We start from the raw sequence: 10,503 nt of genomic DNA, 5'->3' as shown, positions 1-10,503 counted from the left end.
GTCTCTTTTAACAATCATCAGGACATAGTATATTTATTGCTTCATATCATTATCCATCAGAATCGTACTTCAGGCTTCCAACGGCCCTGGCAGGGTTTATTGATGCAGTGTATTTTATTATCGCTGTTGTATGGAGATGAATTCTCAGGGATGTCCCCTCTGACAAGCGTTTCCATTACTAGAGCAGTGGGAGCACCCGGGTGGGATGTTCTGCTCGCTTGTCCTTCATGTCCAGAGGGGCACAGGAGAGCCAGGATTTCTCCCACCCCCAGGACGGTCTCTGTCAGTGCCTGGGCAATTCCCACAGCCACGGTGGCAGTGCCACCTCCTCGGGGACACCTGTCACACAGCACAAAGCTCCAGAGGACGAGTGCCGGGCACCGGGAGTCGGCTGAGGATCCGCGTTCCCTCGGATGGGTGGCACTGGAGGAACAGCAAAGGGCTCGTGGCTTCCCTGCCCTTCCTCTGCTGAAGGGGGGCACCGGCAGACACAGCCCTGCTGGCTCCTGTGCACCATGGCTCCTGGAGAGGCCCTGGGGACGGAGCAGCTCCGAGCACACCGGCACTGCCGGGACAGAGGCTGAGGGCAGCACACCAGTAATCCTGCTCGTGGATTATCACCAGGACTCGGCACAAGCTGCCCCCTGGCTCTTGTATGGCTCCTTCCCACACGTCAGGAACTCGCTCCTGCACTGCTCCTGTTAAACCAGCTGCAAACTCCCACATGACCCCGAGCACAGCCGGGCCCTGTGGCACCTCGGGCTGCAGGAGGAGAGCACCATCCTGGGAGCTGAGCTCGGGGAGCAGTGGAGAGCAGGAGGAAGAGGAAGGCAGACACCTTGCACGCTGTTCCCTGAGGTGGTTCCCAAAGCACTGACCAGTTCTGTGTTCAGGCTGCCTGAGGGTTTGTGCAGAGCTCACCAGGGACATCACAGAAGGTCCTGATGGAGCAGAGCCAAGAGACACCCCTGGGGCATCTCCATGGTGGGGGATGCTGCTCCCACAAAGGTTCTCCCTGGGCAGCCCAGCTACCTGGCCACGGCAGACGGGAAGCAGAAGTTTTACCAACCGTATTGGCAGATTTTGACTTCATGAAAAGAACTTTTGAGAAGCTATTTATTCCCTGGCAATGCAGATTGAGTTACAGGAATAAACACGGATCAATTAATTTAGGAATAGCATCTCGAGTTCATTATAACTCATGCCAGAAATCCTTCCCATCCCACAGAGGATGCTGCTGCTCCGAACCAACGACGGGTCTCACGTGCAGTCTGGAACCCGTGTGTGTGTGTGTGTACACAGAGACTCACTTGTACACGTTCAATCCTCAAGAGTGAGAGTATCTTCAGTCGGTGAAAATCAATTTATTTTTTCATACAGGCTGGAATTGAAAATCTTAAGCCTGATAGTTCCTTTCTTGCCAATTTGGCTGATAAAAAAGCGTATATGTCTTGGCAAGGTGCCTCGTGGGGGCTCCTCTAAACGATTCCATTAATTGATGTGGGTGACTGGCCCTGCAGCACTGGTTATTGAAGGTGGCTCCTGAGCTGTGACTCTGAAGAATGAAGTCGGAGGCGCCGTCGGTGCCGCTGCGATCGGAGGGGCTGGTGCTCGGCTCTCACACACATCTCATTTAGCACCAACCCGGGCTGATTGGGATGCAGAGCACGGTAGAGCAGATCCTGGTGTTATTTACCGCGAACAAATCGAGGAGAGCTCCACTGGCAGGAGGGAGAGGGGTGAGCAGGATGAGGCACAGCCAGGCCCTGTGTCCGGAGGTCTGTCCCGGCTGTTCCTTTGGCAGGAGGGAGCAGTGACCAGCAGCTCCATCCTCGTGGCCAGCCCTGACCCAGGGGAGCCCCAGCTGGAGGGGTGCTCGGCCCTGGGGATGCTCAGAGCTGGACTCGAAGTAGCTGGACTCTCCTTGGAGAAATCTGGGCTCTTCCTGGCATTCCCAAACACAATCAAGTCCTTTCAAGCTGGTCAGGAGCGGTGATTTAAGAGAAAAGTGGTTTTTCTCTTCCATAGAATTTCAGTTGCCTGAAGAGCTCCAGTGCCTCATGCAAGTCCCATTTGCTTCACTAAATGCAGCCTATTGATTTTTTGCCTGTTTATTTTGCTCTATGCTCTAAACTGGGAGAACACTGATGTTAAGAGCTCTGTGTCAACACCTAAGGAGCATTAAACGCAGGAAGAGAAGGTGGCAAAGGGAGAGCCAGGAAACCCAGAGGCCTCTGATTTGAACTATATAAATGTTAAACAGGTCCTTATCAGCCAACCAAGCACCAGATTCATTTCAATTACCCATTGTAATGCACAGGTATTTAATAATCCTTTTGCAGGCTACATTTCTTGCTGCTCTTTGAGGTTTGATAGATGCCACAAATCTACCTTTACAGGCACTGGTCCAGACTTTCAAGTGAGGGAGATTATCCTGCCTCTTGAATGAAGTTTGCTCTGATACATCCTCTGCTGCACATTCATCAAGTGGATTATAATAAGCACGAGCTTTAATGGAGGAGAAATGAGCCCGTGGGCATTTTGGAGAGAAGGGGCCCACGGGGTTAAAGGCAGGGGAATGGCCTTTGCTTGAACTGCACTGCACCCCCCTGAGCTTTTGTTTAACTTTTGCTAAACTTGCCGGGAAAAAGGAAGTGACTGGGCAAGGCATTTGGAATACGAAGCATTATGAGGGACCTTCAGATAATGCACTGTGAATTACAGTGGTTTCATCAGAAGAGCCTGTGCTGGCACATTTTGGGTCATACTGACAAAATGAGGGGGAGCTGTGGCAGCAGCAGTTGGGCTGGACTGGGGCTCCATCTCCTGCTTCCTCACGGAAGGACAGAGACCTGCAGGGAGAACAGCGACGGCTGAAGCGTCGGAGTCGCTGTGGCTGCTGAGCAGCTGCCCTTGTCCAGGGCACAGCACAGGGACCTCCCAGCCCTCCAACTCACCAGCCAGCTCCAGCCTCGACCAGGAGCGCGGTGGAGGAGCAGGTCTGGCTGACTAAGCTGCCTCTGATGAAATGAGAAGGCAAAAAGAGGAAAAACAAGGAACTGGGCAGAAAAGCAGAACGGTGCATGAAGGAGGAGGCAGCAGTGGAACACAGGCTTCGATATCCAGGTGCTGTTCCTGGAGGAACAGAGCGGATCTGAGGGACAGCAAAGGGGCACAGCAGGAGGGAACTGCTCTGCCTGTCCAGGGAATCTGCCAAAACTAAAGCCACTTCTGACCAGCAGCTGGGCTAGTGGAAGGTGTCCCTGCCCATGGGGGTGGATGAGTTTCTCCCAACCCAAACCATTCTGGGATTCTATGACTTCTGTGACAAGTGGCAGAGATAACTCAGAAGGTGCTCATAGATAAATGGTACATTTCAAATGTTATGGCAAGATGTAAAATAACCATATTTCTTCTCACCCAACACATTTTGTAGAAGAAAAAAACAACATTCACATGAATAGCAAGATAGAAAACATATTCCCCATCTTTGCAACAGAATGTCTGCTGATAGTGAAAGAATATCCATGTTTATTTTTAGCCGTAAGACAATCTTGAGTATCTCTGTGCCTCTGTTTACGTGGTTACGTTAAATCTGTTTGGCAGTTGCACATATCTCAGAGGAGACATATTTCCTTGCCATGCTTGAGGAAAGACAAAAATATCATAGAATATGTGTGGCAGAGAAAACCATGTCCTCTGAAATCCCCTCTGTTCTCTCAGTGTACAGAAACGTTAAAGGGTAAACAAATCCTTTTTAGGACACTAATACATTTCAGCAGATCTGCTGCTGGCCTGGGACGGCCTGGGACGAGGAGGGTCTGCAGGGAAGCCAGGAAAGGGTTCAGTTCCACCCAAGGGCCTGAAGCACCTGCACAGCAGAACATGTGCTGGGACCTTTGTCTCTTGTTATGACAACGTGAAACCAAACAACGTCGGGCAGTAAAAGCACAGAGGTATTTAAGACAAGGTCAGATTGGGGATAGCTCCGCTCTGTGACCCGTTCTTAACTGCTATTATTATTGTTATTATTATTTACTGAAAAGATACCAGGTTTCAGCAAATTGAAGATTCATTCTTATTTTGGGGGGGTGGGGATATCATTTTTCCAGAAATCCAAAATTTCCACGTTTGAAAAAATGTGGGCTTTCATGAGCAGCAAACCCACGGCGCTGGTTAAAAACAACGAGGAGGGGATCCAGCGAACCCTGACGGCCGATTACGCCCTGCTGATGGAGTCCACCACCATCGAGTACATCACCCAGAGGAACTGCAACCTCACCCAGATCGGGGGGCTCATCGACACCAAAGGCTACGGCATCGGCACGCCCATGGGTAAGTGACAGTGGGGGTCTGCAGGGACCCCGAGGGGGCTGGTTCCCACCAACACAACAGAGGTGATTAATGTGATCCACTCCCAACAGCAAAGTTCCAAATACCAAAGTTTACACTGTCTGCTTGCTGAAGAGAGCTCTGAGCTGCCCTGCTTAACACAGACACCTTCCCTATCTGGTGGGATTTTGGTCCCACCTTCCCCCTGTGTGTCATGGTGTTCCCCTCCCCAGGGTCACCGTACAGGGACAAGATCACCATTGCCATCCTCCAGCTCCAGGAGGAGGACAAGCTCCACGTCATGAAGGAGAAGTGGTGGCGGGGGAATGGCTGCCCTGAGGATGAGAACAAGGAGGCCAGTGCTCTGGGCATCCAGAACATCGGGGGGATCTTCATCGTGCTGGCAGCAGGCCTGGTGCTGTCCGTCTTCGTGGCCATGGTGGAGTTCATCTACAAGCTGCGCAAAACGGCGGAGCGAGAGCAGGTACCGCCTGTCCCCTCCTGCACCCCCTGAGCCCAGCAGGGAGGGCTCCACACCCTGAGCCCAGAGACAGGCAGGGAGGGGGCAGAGATGCAGCACTGCCAAGCCACCATCCCCTGAGGCTCGTTGATCTGTCCCTGTGATGGTCATGTCTGCCCTGAACATGGTCATCTGCTGCTGCAGCAGCCAGGCCAGCAAACACTGGGAGGGTAGTTTTGAGCAAGCTGATTCCTAAGTCATGAAAATACCAACAGAGGTCTCTGGGAAGGACCTTCCTGAGGTGTTACATCCACTCACCACCATCACATGCAATCTTGTTGCATTCCAGGCATAACATACATGTGTCTTCTCCCCAGTCCCATTCAAAGACCCCCACGGAATAAGTCACGGCCCACCAGGAAGCCTCACACTGTCTCATCAACTCTTCACCAGCCTCACAGACCCAGCCACCCCGCCTACAGTGGCTGATCAGTGCTCAGGAAACAACAGAACTGCTTTTATGTTCCTCCCTCTTCCTCGGGTGCAGTAAGTGGAATGTGCAGTTATGTGCACGACCAGAAATCAAAGTGAGCTGCCCTCGTGATGGACTAGACAGAGGAGGGAAAGCTGCCCACTAGCAGGCCCAGCAGGATCTGATGGCCCTCTGACTGCCAGCACAGAGGGAATCAGACCCTTGCCAGCCCCCGCAGGGATCACACGGCACTGGCACTCCAGCAGCCGCCTCCAGCTCTGCCTTTGTGCAGGACTGAACGCACCAAAGGGACAGTCCCTGCCAAGGGAGAGGGGTCAGCCCGGTGCCCGCACGTCCCCGCCGAGCACAGCCCATGCCCCAAACCAGCCCAGCCCTCGGGCTTGCCCCGCAGAGCCGCCCAGGGAGGGGGAGCAGAGCCCGCTGACACGTGTTTGTCCCTGTCCCCAGCGCTCCTTCTGCAGCGCCGTGGCCGACGAGATCCGGCTGTCCCTCACCTGCCAGCGCCGCGTCAAGCACAAGCCCCAGCCCCCCGTGCTGGTGAAGACGGACGCCGTGATCAACATGCACACCTTCAACGACCGCCGGCTGCCCGGCAAGGACAACATGACCTGCAACACCGGATTGGCACCCGTGTTCCCCTAGGGAACGGTAACGGGGAGGGGCGGGAGGGAAGGAACTGTGGCAGACAAGGCTGGATGCACTCTTAACTAGGGAAGAGAGGATTAAAAAAAAAACAGAAAAAAAAAAGAAAAAGAAAAAAAAGCCTGGTTTGTTCATTTCAAGAACAAGGCCTTTGCAACCCAGCTGCATCCATCACCACAGAGGAGCCACAGCTTCCAAGCACGGACAGCAACGTGGGTCTTGGGGCTTTTTGGTTTTGGTTTTGTTACTTTTCATTTCTGGTTTTTTTTAAAAGCTTCAATCCTCCAGGCCTCATGGAATCCAACCACCACCCAGGAGTCTGATGTTTACACACTGAAAACACGAGGAGGTGAAGCAGAATTGAGCCAACCTGCCCCGGAGCGGGTGAGGAGGAGCCCCGAGCACGGCTCCCACAGCACGGCAATAAATAGGAACACTTGGTCAGGAATGAGCACCTGTTCCACACCGACACTCACAGCACATTTTGGATACACTGTCTGGGAAAGGGAGAGGCATCTGGGAAGCACTGGGATGGTCAAGGCTGTGCCTGCTCTTGAAGCAGCTCGTGGTGGCCCCTCACCTCGCGGCTGTCCTGGCTGTGGCCATCCAGGGCTGGATATCCACGTGGGAGCGTGGTGGGAGAAGGCAACACACGTTCCCCAGGTCAGCTGGGGAAGGAGAGCTGTCTGGAAGGGGTGACTGAGCCTGAACAGAGCCGAATTCCTGGCCAGGGAATACTGCATCTTCGAGTGACACCACCCCCACGCCCTGTGCCAAGCCCAGGGTGACACTGTGATCTCCAGCCCCTCCTCTGCTCTTCCCACAGAGCTCAGTCTGTCCCACAGAGAGCGCAGGAAGCAGCTGAGCCCACGGGCTCTGGCAGTGGTGGGAGCAGAGCTGCTTCTGAGAGCCAAAAGCACCCATTTCCAAGGAACTCAGCAGTGCTGAGCCACAGCTCCAGCCCAGGAGGGGACTGTGGGGCTGGTTTAGGACTGAACGCTCTCCATGGCATCACGGACCTGAAGGAGTCCCAGCCTGCAGTGCCAGCGCTGGCCTGGGATGAGCAGCAATGCCAGTGCCAAGCCTGGTGTCCTCCTGCTCCGACCACAAACCACTGCCCCTCGGGCAGCCTCTCCATGGGATTTAAGCAAACACACGCTAAAATGTTTTTAGAAAATCTTCCATGAACTGTCTTCTTATTTTCAGGTTGCTCGACCCAGAAGGTTGGTCCTGCAGATGAGTTTAGGCAGAATTACCAAAGACCCCTCTGCTGACCTAAAGTAACGCTCAAGTAAACCTCCCTCAGCTCCCGGGGGCCTGTGGGGGCCAGCAGGACACTCCAGGTTCACTCTCAAAGTTAAACAAATGGAAATGTCTCTGCCCGTGGTAACCCAGAATGTCACACAGTGATGCAAAGGTGCTTAAGAGCTCTGATTGAAACACTGCTGGTGTAGAAAACATGAACTTCCTTCCCCTGCACAGGCAAGGGGACAGTGACCTGCAGGACCCCACCCATGTGGGGGGCAGGCAGGGCAGGGGTGGAGCAGCCAGTGCCCAGCTCTGTGCCATGGCCACCGCGGGAACCAGCCACGGACTGACCCCGTCTGCCCTCCCCGAGCCACACGGCTGTTCTGGAGAGTTTACCCTCGCCCAGAGGAACAAACCTGTTTGTAGCTGATTTGGGATTTTTCCCCACCTGTTCCTCCCCGTGCTCAGTCGGGAAGGTTGTCTCGAGCTGAGCAGAACTAGCAAATTAGCTCGAGGGGGGAGAGCTGCTCCCCCGCCCCAGCACAGAACACAGTTTGTCCTTGTTTTGCTTTTTCCATGATGTAAAGAAGCAACAGAGTGACCCCAAACAAAACCAGGTGATTTGTCATACTTTGACTCAAGTAAAGATATGCAAAGAATTCAACATTCATTTTCACCTTTTCATGAAAACCATGAAAAATTGGGGGAGAAAGCTGCCAACGCAGTGAGCACCAGATTCCTAATAGTTTGGTATTAGGAGGGCAGACTGAAGTGTGGGGCAGCTTCCCAAAGCTAAGAACATACTTTCTGTATTCCTTTGCAAATCCTAGGCTTGTCAGAGGAGTATATTTCATGTTTTCCTTGAAGATTCCTAAGCTCTTAGAAAGAGATTTTTATAATTAAAGGAGAGATTAAAACAAAGCCTGAAACTGGCTTCAAATGTCCAGAGAGTAAAACAGCATTCATTTTGCTTCTTGGCAGATTTTTTTAAAAATAAATAAATATTGGTAATACCACAAACCCCATTTATTCCTCTTTGACACCAGCCTGATTTGATTTGACTCACAGACATCCCAGTGACAGGTGAGCATCTGGAATTACTGGTGTCACTGCCAGCCAGACCAAACCCTGCAGATGAGCCTTTTCCTTCCCGCCCCACACCCCTAAATCAGCCACGAACAGCAGCCAAATTCCTGCACCTACATTACGGTTTTATGTTGAAATTTTGATCACTAAAGCATTTGACAAGCACCGCCAAGGGAACGTTCTGCACCGCCCAGAAAAGGGGAGCTGCCAGGCCCCACCCTGCTCACTGACCCGAGGGGACAGGGTGGCCTCAGCCCTCAGCCCTCCTGTGGCCCCGGGGCAGCTCTCCCAGGAGGGGCCACTGAGCCCGGAGCCTCTCCCGTGCTCCCCGTGTGCTCCTCGTCCCGGGGCCCGAAGCCATGTGTGTTAATCCCAGAGGAGAATATGTTGGGAGACTTGGGAAGGGACAGACCCGATGACAAAGCCTCAAAGCCTTCTGCTGGTCTGTGACCCAGCTGGGACTAGTGATGACTCACATCTTACAACTCATCTGACTTCCAATGCTGCTTAACTCGGTTCCTTTCTTCGCTTGGGCAGAGGGACTGGAAAAGTGAGAAGGAAATACAGAAAAATACAGAAATCCAGGAGGAAATACAGAAAAAGCAGGTTTGGGCTATTGAACTGTATCTAAACTGTTGTCACCTTGGCTCACCATCCCCTTATCACTTGCTTTTTCCCTCCAGCTCTCCCGTGAGACAGAGCAGGGACAGCCAGCAGCTTTCCTGGGTGGATTTTCTGTTGGAGTCAACCAACAGCGTGTGCTGGGTCCAATGGCAAGGGGACAGACCCACAGAGAGACAGAATATGCAAAGGGGCACCAGCTCCATCTCTGGGCACCCACTGCTCCCCCTCAGAGGGGCTGCTGGGAGCAGATTGGGCCGGGTGCCAGCACAGGGTGCCAGCACAGGGGGCTCTCAAGAGGTGACAGCAAAGGGACCCTGTGGATCTCAGTGGCTGTCACCCCGTGCTCACCCCAGGGTGCCCAGCACGGTGTGTGGGGCACGACAGTCCCTGGGGGTGCTCGGGGTTGGCAGGGCAGGAGCGTTCCCAGGCATTGGCATCTGCTCTGTACCTGACTTTGACATGTTTCTCAAAAAAAGATAAAAAAAATAATAATAAAAAAAACAACGAAAAGAGTGGGAAAAAGGAAAAAATGGTCTCCGTGACATTCAGGGGATTTTCCTTTGTGGACATGCAGAATTTCTATGAATATAGTTTTTTGTAAACATTTTGTAACAATTTTGGTTTCATAGTAACTGTGTTACTTGCTGATCATTCTAGGCTGATGTAAATACAATTTCCAAAAAATAAAAAAAAAGAAAAAATTCTGATTATTTTCCTTTTTAAGACACTGTGATATATCAAAGTGCACAGTTTGCTGTATGAAGTAATATGGTTTTAAATTTTAAATAAATAATTTCTAGAAAATAATGAAGCTTATGCCTGTTTATACTCAACACCTCCCTTCTTGTTCAAATTTTATCCCTAAACTCAGTGTTTAATGACACCCCCAATTTTATCAGCCATAAAAGCCAGTGATGAAAAAAGCAATTCCCAACTGAACCCCAACACCTGGGAACTGCTGCTGGTGCTGCTCCCCGAGGGGGTTGGGGCACAGTTGGAAGTGGTGACAAGAGGCTGAGGCACAACCCACGGTGAGAGAGGGAAGAGGGGACGAAGCTCAGATGGCACAGCTCTCCCTGCCCTCGCACACCTACAACAGTTTGATATCAGACGGGTAGTTAAGCCCAGATATTCCATAAGGAGCCATCCCCAGGAACTCCCTCCCCAGGACCAGGACGCCGGGTCCATAAAAACTCTGTTTGCCTCTTCCTGCCATGCACGTCAAAAATCTTATTAGCCCGATAAAAGCTGAGGGCACCCTAAAGGCCAACGTTTATTAGTCTGAAATCTCTATGACTCTGCTTTCTTGCACGAGGAACGGAGGGAACGCCTGTGGTTTCGGGCTGGGAGCGTGAGCTGTGCCCTTCCAGCCGGGAGAACAAACCCAGGGCAGAGGCACAGCCCGGGGGTGGCTCTGGGCTTCGGAGGCACAGCCCACCCTGCACACGGAGACAGAAAGGCAATTCCTTTCCATCTTCATTATTTTCAAGGGTCACCCTCAAAAATCTTTCTCATCTCTATTCACTTGAGCCCCTGGACAACTGCAGCTTTGAGGCTCCCGCCGAGGGGGGACCAGCAGAGCCCAGCCCAGCCTCACTTCTGTGCTCTGAACCCTGAT

The 10,503-nt window shown here is 52.4% G+C and overlaps 1 protein-coding gene across 1 annotated transcript in view; it reads left to right on the top strand.

Moving 5' to 3' along the window:
• GRIK3 (glutamate ionotropic receptor kainate type subunit 3) overlaps positions 1-9,637 on the top strand; it is a 95,623-nt gene extending 85,986 nt beyond the window's left edge. The window contains exons 14-16 of the mRNA XM_017828426.1: positions 4,113-4,335; positions 4,566-4,816; positions 5,733-9,637. Of these exons, the coding sequence (XP_017683915.1) occupies positions 4,113-4,335; positions 4,566-4,816; positions 5,733-5,927 (669 nt within the window). The 3' untranslated portion in view covers positions 5,928-9,637. The remainder of the gene's footprint in view (positions 1-4,112; positions 4,336-4,565; positions 4,817-5,732) is intronic.
• The last annotated feature ends 866 nt before the right edge of the window (positions 9,638-10,503 follow it).

The sequence above is a fragment of the Lepidothrix coronata genome, unplaced genomic scaffold (genome assembly GCF_001604755.1).
Source record: "Lepidothrix coronata isolate B3197 unplaced genomic scaffold, Lepidothrix_coronata-1.0 Scaffold147, whole genome shotgun sequence".
Classification (NCBI taxonomy): domain Eukaryota; kingdom Metazoa; phylum Chordata; class Aves; order Passeriformes; family Pipridae; genus Lepidothrix; species Lepidothrix coronata.
Note: the sequence above shows the minus strand (reverse complement) of the source record. Positions and strands in the feature narration are given on the sequence as shown.